The following is a 14,564-nucleotide window of genomic DNA, read 5'->3' on the forward strand; positions in this document are numbered from 1 at the left end:
CATGACAATGACCCAAAACATTCCAGTAAATTCACCAAGGACTGGCTGAAAACTAAAAAAATGGAGACTTCTGGAGTGGCCGAGTCAAAGCCCTGATCTTAATCTGATAAGAGATGCTGTGGGGTGATTTGAAATGGGTTGTACATGCAAGAAATTCCTCAAACATCTTGCAGCTAAAAGAAGTCTGCATTAAGGAGTAGGCCAAACTTTCCTCAGATCAATGTCAGAGACTGGTAGATGGCTACAAGAAGCATTTCACTGCAGTTATTTCAGCTAAAGGTGGTAACACTAACAATTAGGATGTCCTAATTTATTCCTCAGTTAGAATACACATTTTTGTGGATACCTTTTGTTTCATGAGTAAATCAAGGAAAAATTTTGTTGTTTACCTGCAATTACGGTACATCACTTTCTTTTCCACAGATAAATAAAAAAAAGATTTGACATTGATGTGTGAACATTTCTTAAGAAAGAACTGAATATTGAATGGGGTGGCCTAATTTTTTCACATGACTGTATGTAAAGAGTTCTTGTACTTGAATTTTACATTATTGGCTATTTCTTCTTTTTTTGCTTGCCCAACTATGTTACCAGCTACTCTTAGCTTTTTCAGGTATTGTCACCTATTAGCATCTGAGCGGCTTACAGTCTAAGATTATAAAATGAGTAGGGGAAGACATGACATGACAAGATAGTTTGGGTAGAACAACAATTTTGAAAATATAAAGGGGTAATACAAAAGAGGGGGGGTTGGGATGCCTTATTGTTCAGGCCACACCAGAGACTGTTTAAGTGTAGGTAGGCATCGTTGAACAAAAAAGTTTTTGTCAGCTTTGAATTTTTGTAAGGATGTTTGTTGGTGAAGATGTTGTGGTGGCTTGTTCCACTGTTCTGGGTCTTGAACTGAGAAGATTGCTTGTCTAGTATGTTAATGGAAAATTTCACAAAATGATAGTACTGTTAGCTTGTTTTGTGATGAGGATCATAGAGTTCTCCGAGTTAAGTAAGAACAGCTCTTTCCCTGTAGAAAATCTAAGATCTCTTTACTTCTAGATGATCTTATAACAAGGACACCCCCCATCTACAATTCAACATGTTGAAATCACCTATCACTTCTTCTTTCGCTGCACTCTTGTGAATGTCTTCAATTAAGTCTTGGGTCACTTCTGGCTGTCAAGGAGGCCTGTATATCATACCAATGTAAATACATTGTCCATTTGCTCATTCCAGATTAATAATGTTCCTTACCTATTAAATTCAGCAATTCTGTCATTTTAATATTTTCTTTAACATATACCACTCCTCTACCCTTTTCCCTACCCTGTCTTTCCTGAAAGCAGTATAACAATATCCCAGTCATGGATCTCCTTGAACCACATCTCCGTTGACTGTCACTAAATCCAAGTTGGCCTCTTCCATCACAGCCTCTAGGTCCAATGTTTTATTTGCCTAAGGGATCTTGATTACCTGGGGGCTTCATACCTATCCCCACTGAATTTGATTTAAAGTCCATTGGTCTTTAAAATGATGTAAACAAACTGCTAGAGTGGTTATTCTGAAAATATGTGCAAAGAACGGTATTTAAAATTTCCAAAACTCTGGATAATGACATTTTTTGTATACACTTTTCATAGTCTCATGGGCTACGCTGAATTCAATGACAAACTGCAAGCTTCTCACCCCTGCTCCGAGGTTTTCTTTTTCTGGATCTTATACCCCATGGCAGCTTCCCTGCAAGATACTTTGCCAAGTGCTAAATGTTTGTAACAAGATTACATCTTAGATAAAATACCCTTTACCCTACAACTACCTGTTTTTCTGTATTATTTTCCAATACCCACTGCACCAGAATGCATGGCTCAGATTCTATTGTTGCTGTTGAAGGTATGTCCGTAGAAGAAGGAGGAATAAAACACTGCCCATTCCAGAACTGAAAACAATGCAATAAGGAAATGCTGATGCACTCAGCAAAGGCCTGGGTAGAAACAACAGACCATACACAAGCAAGGGACCCCTTACTTTCCAGCCCCATTCTGTACTCCAAGAGGTTCTCCCCCAACTCCCTTTTAAGCTATTTATATTGAAGGGTAAAAAAAGAAATACTGCTCAAAATATCTTGTTCCCTCCTCACTCTAAAAGAAACCCAGATGTGTCCAAAATTAACAATAGGAACCTTTGATAAACCTACATGGAATTTAGTTTAAAAAAAATACAACTTGCATTTAAAACAAAAACAATCTTTACTATATTTTTACTGTATAGAAGAAAAGCTATTAACAGAATATGCTACACAGGGAGCCTGATGTCACAGATTTTGGGGTCACTGAGAAACGCAGGATCCTTGTAAGTCACTGGCATGAATCCTGCAATGAAAATTGCACACTGGTTAGTCTCAATAAGATAACTCAAACGTTTCTTCATCAAGTCAATTTCTTTAGTATCTTACCCATTACATGAGCCCTTCTAATGGTTTTAGCAATCTCTTTCTGTTTCTTCCCACACAAGCCTAAAAAGACATCCACATTTTTCAATCATGAAAAGCACATGACAAGCAGATACACAAAGCATTCTCTGTCATTTATTAAATTCTGAAAAATGAAGGTATATCTGAATAGGCTCTTCAATGAATCTATGCTGGGATTTTGTTTTGGTTTTTATATTGGACATATCTAAATAAGAAGCGCCTCGCTCTTGAAACAGAATGACACCAAAACAGGGTCGCTGTCAGGCTTGGCAGAAGGAATTACTGAAATTGCAAGTGGAATGACTACACATGTACTCTCCAATTTAATGTTTCATTGATCCCATTCTATAGCTATGAAGATAAGTACAATGGTTGCTCTCTTTTTTCTTGCGTGCTTATGTAGCATATGGATTTTTTTCTGAGTCTGTTTAAAGCCCCAGGGCATTTTGGACTGAGACTAAGGGCTGTTTATTTCTGGGGTCTCTCTTTCTCTATATTTTTTTATAATTATAAAAAAAGGGGCAACTGTGCTTCTCTAGCTGTAGGAGTACTGTCTATATGATTTTTCACTTGATTATATATTATATGGACACAGTTCATTTGTGTGGCTTGGTATATCTGAATAAAACCATGCAAGCATTTTAAAGGAAAACAGCTGCCCAAGAACAAAGCTAGGCCTTTTACTGCATTAAAAAACCACCCCTGAGCTGTATGAAAGAAAACTACAAATTTTCTCTCTTAGTTACCAAACTAAGGATGAGTTGTTGGATATAAGAGCACACAAATGAGAACATAAACAAGTGTCTTTACACAGGTGCTTCTGCCAAGATATGATACCCTACAACTATGGTGCATGGTTCTAGTAATGATTTGGTATATTTACAGTATACAATTTACAGTTAACCGGTATTCAATTAACCAGCAATCTCAACCAACAGGCAAAAAAACTGTCAGCAAGAAAAAAAAAAGTGACTCCTGATAACTTCCAAAGTGGTGTTCCTGACCCAACAACTCCCCTCCCTCCCTCCTGCCCGCCCACCTGCCCCAGAGGCATCAGCAGCAGCAGAGCTGGTCCTAACAACCTCATTCCCGAAGCAGTAGAGCCCCAACAACCCTCCCTCCGTTCCCAAAGCAGTAGAGCCGGTTCAAACAATCCCCTCCCCCGAAGCTATAGCAGCAGCCAGCAAACAGAGGACGCACCAGTAAAGAGGCTGCTTCTGGCCAGTCCCAGCAGGGCCTTCCTCTGTCATGTCACTTGTGACGTAGCAGAGAAAAGGCCCTGCCTGGGCTAGCCAGAAACTGCCTGTTTACTGGTGCTTCCTCAGCTCGCCAACTGCCGCTATAGCTTCGGATGAGGAAGGGAGGGGGGTTTGTCAGGTGCTCTGTTGCTTTGGGAACAAAGGGAGGGTGGTTTGTCAGGACGCTTTGGGAACAGAGGGAAGAGATTGTCAGGACCAGCTCTACTGCTTCAGGAATGGAGGGAGAGAGGGTTGTCAGGACCAGCTCTACTGCTTCAGGGGAGGAGGGAGTGGGGGGTGGGAGGGGAGAATGGGGTAGAGAAAGAAGGGAAGAACACATGCTGGGCCTACAAGTGGGAGCAGGGGGATGACAGAGTGAGGTGGGAAGGGAGACCAAACTTACTTTTACAGTAGCTTTCAAGCAACCAGAAACTACAGTTATCCGGCATCCTCCAATCACCATGAGTGCAGGATAACTGAGATTCTACTCAGGAAGAGGACAGAAAGAAGACTGAAGCACATGGGAAAACAGCGGGGAAGACTAAATGCCAGGACTTGAACTGCATGTACACTAATGCAAGGAGCCTAAGGAACAAAATGGGGGAATTGGAAGTCACGGCCAAAAATGAGAACCTAGACATCATAGGGATCATGGAAACATGGTGGAACGAGGAAAACAAATGGGTCATAGTACTGCCAGGATATAAACTCTACTGAAAAGATAGGACTTATCAGAAAGGAGAAGGAATAGCACTGTACATAAGGGAAACCATCCACTCAACCAGTGTGGATACAGCAGCGGCAAATGGACAACTAGAGTCATTGTGGGTTAAAATACCAGGAAAAAACGGATCCGAGATAAAGATGGGACTGATCTACCGTCCACCTGGGCAATCTGAAGCAGAGGATACAGAAATGGTAGCCGAGCTGAGGAGGGAATGCAAGAACGCTAACACTATAGTTATGGGAGATTTCAACTATCCCGGGATAGACTGGCGTCTTGGAAATTCAAAATGTACGAAGGAAACGGAGTTCCTGGAAACCGTACAAGACTGTTTCATGGAACAACTGGTCCAGACTCCAACGAGAGGGGCAGCGATCCTGGATCTGATCCTCAATGGGCTTAAAGGACCTGCAAAGGGAGTGGAAGTAATGGGACCGCTAGGAAACAGTGACCACAGCATGATTCTGTTCCAAGTGGAAGTAGGATTACCAAAGGGGAAGAGATCAAAGGGAACAGCGTTTAACTTCAGGAAAGGGAACTATGATGCCATGAGACAAATGGTGAGGAAGAAGCTCAGAAACAGCTCCAAGAAAGCTCTGTCTGTGGAGCAAGCCTGGTCCCTACTCAAGGACACAGTAAACGAGGCACAAAAACTATATGTACCCAAATTTAGGAAAGGATGCAAAAAGAATCAGACTAAAGACCCAGCATGGATAAACAATGAAGTAAAGACAGTGATAGGAGACAAGAAAACATCATTTCGGAAGTGGAAGAAGGACAAAACTGAAGGAAATTGGAAAGAGCACAGGAAGCATCAGAAAGAATGTCACCGAGTGGTCAGAAAAGCCAAGAAAGAATACGAGGAGAGACTAGCCAAGGAAGCAAGAAATTTTAAACCATTTTTCAGATATGTAAAAGGGAAACAGCCAGCGAGGGAGGAGGTGGGACCTCTGGATGAGGGAGACAAGAAAGGAGTGGTGAAGGAGGAAAAAGAGGTGGCTGACAGACTAAACAAGTTCTTCACGTCGGTCTTTACAAAAGAAGACACATCCAGCGTGCCGGAACCAGAAAAAATCTTCAAGGGGGATCAGGAGGGTATATTATCATGCATGGAGGTAAGCCTCGAAGACGTTCTAAGGCAGATAGATAGATTGAAAATTGACAAATCTCCTGGCCCAGATGGGATCCACCCGAGAATACTGAAAGAGCTCAGAGACAAAATAGCGGAGTTACTCAGGCATATTTGCAACCTATCCTTAAGAACAGGGATAATCCCAGAAGATTGGAGGATAGCAAATGTTAGACCAATCTTCAAAAAAGGATCGAGAGGTGACCCGGGGAACTATAGACCGGTGAGCTTGACCTCAGTTCCGGGGAAGATGGTCGAATCACTGATCAGGGAAGGTATCAATGAGCATATAGAAAAAAATAAACTGATGAGAACAAGCCAGCACGGTTTCTATAAAGGACGATCGTGCCAAACGAATCTACTACATTTCTTTGAGGGGATAAGCAAACATTTGGACCAAGGTAACCCCATTGACATAGTTTATCTGGATTTCCAAAAAGCCTTTGACAAGGTACCCCACGAGCGCCTGCTGAAGAAACTGTGGAACCACGGGGTGGAAGGGGAAGTCCACAGATGGATCCAAAATTGGCTGGCGGATAGGAAGCAGAGGGTAGTAGTAAAAGGACACTACTCTGACTGGAAAGAGGTCACGAGTGGTGTCCCGCAGGGGTCAGTGCTGGGACCGCTGCTGTTCAATATATTCATTAACGATCTGGAAACGGGCACGAAGTGCGAAGTTATCAAGTTGCAGACGATACAAAACTCTCCAACAGGGTCAAAACTGTTGAGGAATGCAAAGAACTGCAGAGCGACCTGAACAAACTGTGCGAGTGGGCAAAAAGATGGCAGATGAGCTTCAATGTGGAGAAATGTAAGGTCTTGCACATCGGGAAAGGGAACCCCATGTACAGCTATACGATGGGAGGAAGGGTGATGGGGAAAGGCACCCTAGAAAAAGACCTGGGGGTATTGGTGGATACAACAATGAAGCCAGCGGCGCAATGTGCAGCGGCCTCAAAGAAAGCGAACAGAATGCTGGGCATTATCAAAAAAGGTATCACTACCAGAACGAAGGAGGTCATCCTGCCATTGTATCGAGCAATGGTGCGACCACATCTGGAATACTGTGTCCAATACTGGTCACCGTACCTTAAGAAAGACATGGCGATACTTGAGAGGGTCCAGAGGAGAGCAACTAGGATGATAAAAGGAATGGAGAACCTTTCATATGCCGAAAGGTTAGACAAACTGGGGCTCTTTACCCTGGAAAAGCGGAGACTGAGAGGAGACATGATACAGACATATAAAATCATGAAAGGCATAGAGAGGGTGGAGAGGGGCAGATTCTTCAGACTAGCGGGGACAACAAAAACAAGAGGTCACTCAGAAAAACTGAGAGGGGACAGATTCAAAACGAATGCAAGGAAGTTTTTCTTCACTCAGAGGGTGGTGGACACCTGGAACACGCTTCCAAAGGAGGTAATAGGACAGAGTACAATACTGGGTTTCAAAAAGGGACTGGATGACTTCCTGAAAGCGAAGGGGATTGCAGGGTATAGATAGAAGGTTACTCTACAGGACAAAAGCGAAAAGCGTATGTGAGTTTTAGGGTTGGAGCACTATCAGGTCCTGGACCTGAGGGGCCGCCGCGTGAGCGGACTGCCGGGCACGATGGACCTCCGGTCTGACTCGACAGAGGCAAGTCTTATGTTCTTATGTATTACTGCAGGCTTCTGAAGATAAAAGGCATTTTGTAAAATGAAACTACACTGTTACCTATGGAAAAGGTTCACATATACTGGTTAGTGGTTACAATAATCTTTAGCACCTTTAGTTGTTGTACAATAAAAATATACTTAAACAGAATCAATCTGTAATTGACATTAGATAAAACGTCTGATATCAATTACTGAAAGAATCTTCCAGAGTCTTGCATGCTTTTAGTTACATTTTTGCTGTGGGGGCAGGGAAAGCACCTGGCTAAATTTGTTATAAAGATGTCTATAAAATTAGACTGGTAGAAGACAATTTAGGGATACGAGTTCAGTTTATTTTATAACCCAAAAGATTGCCATGGAGGCATTAACTGTATGGTTGACATCTTTTCCTCATGACTCTTGTGGTTGGCTTGTTCTCCCCATCGTAGAGGCCTCTCTGGCTTTTCTCTCTGGCATTTACAATAGGCAAGGACTGCAATCAGAAATCTCATGGTTTCTATGTTGTTCAAATATTACTATCCACAACGATATGTAAATTACCTGTTATATGTCTGCCATAAATGCGACCCGTGTATGGTGAAATAAACTGAGACAGGAGCTGTTTAGTAAAAAACAAAACACATACACATCTATAAAATTTGATAAACACTTAGTACTGTAATAGCAAATATCGCAGTTAAACTTCTGAACTAGACAGTACCAAGGTCCTAAAATTAGCTCCCGTTTAAGTTTTAGAGTTGGGTTTAATTGCTCATCTTTCCAAACCCAAGCTTAAACCCGAGTTCCAATTCAGATATAGTAGATATTTCCCTGCCCCTTATAGTCTAAGTTTTGTACCAGAAATCACAGAACTTGAGTGACTTGCTCCACATCACAAATAGGAGGAACAAACAGAATTTAAACCCTGGCTTCTCAGCCTATTACTCCTCTACTCCATCCCTAGGAAATGCTTCCTATGGCAAATAAAAGCATGCATAGAGTGAGGTAACACATATAAGATTGCATTTTCAAATCTATATCCATTATTAGTTATACAAGAGTATCTGCTGAAAGTAAAATAAAATAAATCCAAATGTCCACAGACACCTTGTTTTATAGCAGTGTTTCCCAAACTGTGTGCCGCGGAGGAAGACGCAAATAAGCTGCTTAAATGTGCTGCCTTCGACAACCCAGAACTGAAACTTTCCCTCTGCAGGAACAGGAAGTTGAAGCAGAGGAGAAAGCTTCCAGGGTTGCTGGTGGCCCCAGTCCCTGTCACAAGGGAGCAATGGGACCAGCCTCTTAAGGGATCTACTATCTGCGTTTCTCCACCAAGAAAGGCTGCTCAATGACCAGATGGTGTAGTAGGGAACAAAACACAAATGGCTCAGTAGGTGCAAATGAAAACACCTGAAGCCCAATAGTGACGATGTCAGGTAGCCAATTTTTAAACTACCTTTATTAATTCTCATAGATCTGAGAATGAAAGGAGTGGAGACATTATGCAGCTAGAGGGGTAGAAACATCTTACTTGCATAGCTGACTGTAACTGAGCAAGCAATGAATATTAAAACAATTAAATGAATTAAAAAATTAAATGAAAAGTCCTTATGATCTACTCAACTAAGCATCTGTCTCTCCCACACCAATCAAACAACAAACTATTTCATGTCTTACACAGGTCTCAAACTATAGAATTGTCCCTCCACACTGCTGTTACTCCATTCCAAATATCTTTGCCTTCCTTTTTAAAATAAAGTTTTCCATTTACCCCAGTCAAGCCAACAGATTGTACAACAATTTCACATTACAGACAGGGGTCTCCTAACCAGAAGAAAATTTAAATATGTATATAGTAAAATAAGTAATAATTAGTAGAGGCATGCAGCCTGAAAGATGTTGTATATTGTTTACCTCCAAATACGTACAAGATTTTCTCTCTTCACTGCACAAAATAAAGCATTTTAATGTTTGAGAACTGAGCACCATGGAATCTTAATTTACTGGGGGGATATCAAATTCCCATTTCATTATCCTCAACATCTTTCCTTTATATGCCAAAGATAACTTCAAAATCTTATAAAATGTTTTCAAGATCTTTTGCACTTCCCTCCCAGTGGAACTGCAGGACTTCTACTTCAGCTCTAAGACTGTCTCAACTGTACCTTGCTATCCTGTATTCCTCCAAATCCAAGACAACCACCATGCCTTAGAACAGTGGTTCCCAACCCTGTCCTGGAGGACCACCAGGCCAGTCGGGTTTTCAGGACAGCCCTAATGAATATACATTGAGCAGATTTGATTGCCTGGCACCTCCATTACATGCAGATCTCTCTCATGCATATTCATTTGGACTATCCTGAAAACCTGACTGACCTGGTGGTCCTCCAGGACAGGGTTGGGAACCACTGCCTTAGAACATCATTATATAAGGGGGAAGTCCTGGTCATGAGGTGGTCCATTCCTGGATTTGCATCCCAGGATCCCCCCCCCCCAAATATATTTCTCCCCAATTTGCTTTCAGCATACACTCTTCAGGGGAGCAGGTTATCTCCAGATGGAGAGAGTTTCCTTTCAAGGTCGCGGCACAGGAATTCCTCTGAAAGATAACTCAGTGTCAGGTATGGGATGCTCCAACTCTCTTTACTAAACTTGTGCAAAACAAGATCTGATTTAAGTCTTTCTGTCCTGAAGTTGTACAGCATTTTTCCTCTGTGTTTGTGATCTCCTTTCAGATGTACTTGAACTTTTGGGGGTAACAGGTCTCCCAGGTTCTGGGGTAAACCAATTCCTTCTTGAGTCAAACAGTCTCTTTCTTATGTGATCCACATCCACCCAGATTCTTCAAAGAGGATTAATCTTGTGCACTTAACCTCCAGTTCCTTCTGGTTTCCTTCTTTCATCTATTTTTCTAACCTCCCTTTTTACAAAAGCGCAGTTTTTAGCACCAGCTGCAGCAGTAACAGCTCCAACGCTCATAGGAATTCTGAGTGTCTGAGCTGTTACCGCCATGGCCGGTGTTAAAAAACACGCTATTGTTTTGTAACTGAGGAGGGGGGTATTAAATCTTCTACTAGTTTTATGTATATATTGAAAGTCGACTAGAAGGCATACCAATGGACAGGACAGCAAAGGAAGGGCATTGGTTTTTGTGACATCATGATTCTGTGCAGTTTTGAAAAAAGCACTTCTTATATTTAAATTTTTCCTGTGAAAGCCACGATTCCTGTGAAAGCCAGGTTGTTAATTTTGATATGTCTCAAAGCAATGTCAGAATAAAAAAAACTAATTTGAAGACTATTGTCTAAAGCAAGGGTGCCAAAAGGTTGATTGCATGTGTGTGGGCGGAAGCTTCTCCTCTGACGCAACTGGAAACTGTGTCAGAGGAGAAGCTTCCACCCACACACAGTGACTGCAGGGCGGCACAGGCAGGCTTCAGCTTATTTTCTAGAGCGCAGTGAAGGTAAGGGGGAGATAGATTTGGCCGGAAGTAGGGAGGTGACCGCGTGCCTTCCCTCCCTTAACTGCGGGGACAAGGTCATTCACCACTCCATGGGGTGGTGGATGGCCTTGTCCCCATGCCCGCAGTGAGCACTTCTCCCCCACCACCACCATTTCGGCGGGATACCCACAGCTAGCCGCGGGTAACTACCACCATGTCATTCTCTAATTTCGAACAAAGCCAAAACCACAATAAAATTCTGCAATGCCAATACAAAGACTTCACATATTTTTCGGCAAAAATAAGTAAGTAAATAATGAACAGTTCTATAAATGAATGTGTCAGTAAGAAAACTCAGTATGTCCCTAAAGTGGACTTATCAGGTGTTTTGCGCAACACCCTTCAAACAACTAATAAATGCAGAAAACTGGAGTTAATCGTCTGGTTTGATAACACTCACTTCACATTGGAGATCAACTAAAAAGGTCAAGGGAGTCTTTACATAAGGCAGAAACAATAAAGGAGGCACAAGGGCTGAGCCCCCAAAACATAACTTATCACCACCTCATAAGGATAAGCAGTACCTCTACAGCTGTCCTACAAAGCTAATCAAATGGTATGCACCTTCTATTTGGACTTGATTTGGTCCTGGGCACAGGTGCATACAGGACTAGTGAGGGTCTTCTAATGATCTTTACAAATGTAAGGAAGTACAAAGAGTCTTATGAGCAAACATTCTGAAAGAAACCCACCTGTGTGTTTTTGTAATTTACAGATATTCCACACAAAACACATTTTTTAGGAGACTCCTTGTATGGATTTTCCATTTGAATAGGCTGGAAGTACAAATCAGATTACTCATTAGCAATGACATATTTTCAATCTCTAAGACAGTTTCACCTCTTTCTGAATTCTGTCTTACCAAATCTTCTTGATAAGTCACTACGCCATCTTGTAAGCTATAGCTTCTTCTCCAGAGCACTGAATAATAATAATAAAAAAAGAGACAAATAATTAACCAAACTCTGTCTAGGAAAACAAAAGAACAGCAAAACAAATCTTCAAGCGTGGTTAAAGATGACTGTTGGATAAATAAAATTGACTTTTAACTGATAAACCCTCATACTACTACAATGCAAAAAAATAAAATAAAAATAGAAAAATTAAATAAGTGTTATCTGGAGAAATACTACAAACCCTAATACTCTCTCATCCCTCCCCCTGGCAGATCTTGGATTTTATGCCCTTTTCGTGCCGATTCCTACACATATTTGGAATCCACCAGAAAAGGTACTGTAGAACTTGTGGAGTGAAAACACTGATTTTTTGTACATTCAAAGAACCCCTAAATTTGTTGCAAAATAAGCATCTAAACACGTAACAAAAGTTCTAAATATATACAAAGATTCCAGGTATCATGTTAAACAATTTTACAGTTTAAAAGATTAGACTAATGCTTCCTAATCTTTTTGTAGCTGTGACCCCACAATTGTGGCAAAATAAAATTCTATAACCCCCCGAGGTGCAGAATAATGATGTCCAAAAATATCAAAAAGCCTGAGAATATTCTATATAATAAAACCCTGACCGCACATGCGCACTCTTACCTGCGTACTTCTGTGATCTCTGATCTGTGATCAGTAGGTCCGTGGCCACAGGAGTGCGCATGTGCGAGTCCCCAGCCCCTACCTACACTCGCAGGACTGGCCACCAGCGCTGGACTCCCTGCTCTCCACACGTTCAGTAAGGCTCACTTACTCCCTTGCCACCCCCCTTCCCTTCCCGCAATCCGACCGGCTACCTTAGTCCCTTCCCATGATCCGACCGGATCACTTAGTCCCTCCCCCCTTCCCTTCCCGCGGTCCCAACTCCAAACCTGCGACTCCAGCAGCGTCTGCAGCACTCTACACACGCTGCTTCGGGGCCTTCTACTTCCCTGATTTACTCTGGCACATCCCTGATGACATCATCAGAGACGCGGCAGAACAAATCAGGGCAGTAGAAGGCCCCGAAGCAGCGTGTGTAGAGTGCTGCAGACGCTACTGGAGTCGCAGGTTTGTCGGGACCGCAGGAAGGGAAGGGGGGGTAGGGGAAACGCTGCTGCTGCACAGGGAAGTAGTGTGGGGGGAGGGAAATGGAGGGGGAGGGAATGCTGCTGTAGCTGCTGCACAGGGAAGTGGGGGGAGAGAAATGCTGCTGCATAAGAGGCAGGGAGAGAGAGAGACAGACAGATAGATAGAAAGAAAGACAGACAGTGGGAGGAAGGGAGACAGAAAGAAAAGAAGAAAGACACAGAGGCAGGGAGAGACACAGAAAGACAGACAGACAAAGGGAGCCAGGGAGAGAGACAGACAGAAAGAAAGACAGTGGGCAGGAGAGAGACAGAAATAAGGAAAGACAGACAGACATATATTCTAGCACCCGTTAATGTAACAGGCTAAAATACTAGTGTATGTATATATATATATATATATATATATATATATATATATATATATATACACACACTAGTATTTATATATATATTTATATAAGTAGGGGACAGTCTCATGTACAAATCAGTCCCAAAGACCTGCTCCTGGTCCTTTGTATTCTATCTTAACACATGCACATCTTCTCTTCAAAAAGAGGAAATTGTATTAAGTTAAATTTGATGTGGTTTACACAGGGGCCCTGATTCTCCAAAAGTGCGTCCCGATTTTAGCCAGCTGTAGACGTCCTACAGCTGTCTAATCAGCCAATCGGGATGCACGTTTTTTTAAAAAAAATGCTCCCCAGGCAGGCCTGAAGGCGCCTCCGGGAGCCTAGGGAGACCCGCAAGATACCTAAGCTCGCCTACAGGCCTTAGGCGAACTTAGGCGGCCCTACGCGTCTCCCTAGTAGAGGAAGAGACGCTTAAAATGTAGGCCAGCAAAATGCTGGTCTACATTGTAAGTAGACGCGGCCGCTATACTGATCGCGGCAAGGGATCTCCCTGCTGCAATAAAGTATAGCGGCCGCGGCCGCCTGTCCCATCACCGACAGGAGGATGCCAAACTCCTCCTGTCGGAACCCCGAACCCCCCTCCCCCCCAAACTCGTAATCGCCGACAGGAGGATGCCCAACTCCTCCTGTCGGAACCCCGGAACCCCCTCCCCCCCCCAAACTCGTAATCGCCGACAGGAGGATGCCCAACTCCTCCTGTCGGAACCCCAGACCCCCCTCCCCCCCAAACTCGTAATCGCCGACAGGAGGATGCCCAACTCCTCCTGTCGGAACCCCGGAACCCCCTTCCCCCCCAAACTCGTAATCGCCGACAGGAGGATGCCCAACTCCTCCTGTCGGAACCCCGGAACCCCCTCCCCCCCAAACTCGTAATCGCCGACAGGAGGATGCCCAACTCATCCTGTCGGAACCCCGGAACCCCCTCCCCCCCCAAACTCGTAATCGCCGACAGGAGGATGCCCAACTCCTCCTGTCGGAACCCCGGAACCCCCTCCCCCCCAAACTCATAATCGCCGACAGAAGGATGCCCAACTCCTCCTGTCGGAACCCCGGAACCCCCTCCCCCCCAAACTCGTAATCGCCGACAGGAGGATGCCCAACTCCTCCTGCCGGAAAACCCAACGACCCCCCGCCCCAACTAATCTCCCTCCCTCAACTAACCTTTCAATGTTGGTCAGCTGGACGGGTCTTGCTGCCGCCAAGCCGACGGGTCTGCCTCGTGGAAATGAGACAGCACGCCCCTTCCCGGCCCATCCCCACTAATCCTAAAACCTGATTGGTCCAGGCTTCTACAGCCTGGGCCAATCAGGCCTTAGATTTAGCGGGGATGGGCCGGGAAGGGGCGTGCCGTCTCATTTCCACGAGGCAGACCCGTCGGCTGGACGGCAGCAAGACCCGTCCAGCTGACCAACATTGAAAGGTTAGTTGGGGGAGGGAGATTAGTTG

General features: G+C 43.7%; 1 protein-coding gene across 1 annotated transcript in view; it reads right to left on the reverse strand.

Annotated features, from left to right (window-relative positions):
- Window positions 1-2,221: 2,221 nt before the first annotated feature.
- MRPS18C (mitochondrial ribosomal protein S18C) overlaps window positions 2,222-14,564 on the reverse strand; it is a 29,773-nt gene continuing 17,430 nt past the window's right edge. Inside the window, exons 3-7 of the mRNA XM_033960492.1 lie at window positions 11,557-11,615; window positions 11,387-11,470; window positions 7,754-7,811; window positions 2,447-2,506; window positions 2,222-2,363 (exon numbers count right to left, since the gene is read on the reverse strand). Of these exons, the coding sequence (XP_033816383.1) occupies window positions 2,287-2,363; window positions 2,447-2,506; window positions 7,754-7,811; window positions 11,387-11,470; window positions 11,557-11,615 (338 nt within the window). The 3' untranslated portion in view covers window positions 2,222-2,286. The remainder of the gene's footprint in view (window positions 2,364-2,446; window positions 2,507-7,753; window positions 7,812-11,386; window positions 11,471-11,556; window positions 11,616-14,564) is intronic.

This window comes from Geotrypetes seraphini, chromosome 1 (genome assembly GCF_902459505.1).
Source record: "Geotrypetes seraphini chromosome 1, aGeoSer1.1, whole genome shotgun sequence".
Taxonomy (NCBI): domain Eukaryota; kingdom Metazoa; phylum Chordata; class Amphibia; order Gymnophiona; family Dermophiidae; genus Geotrypetes; species Geotrypetes seraphini.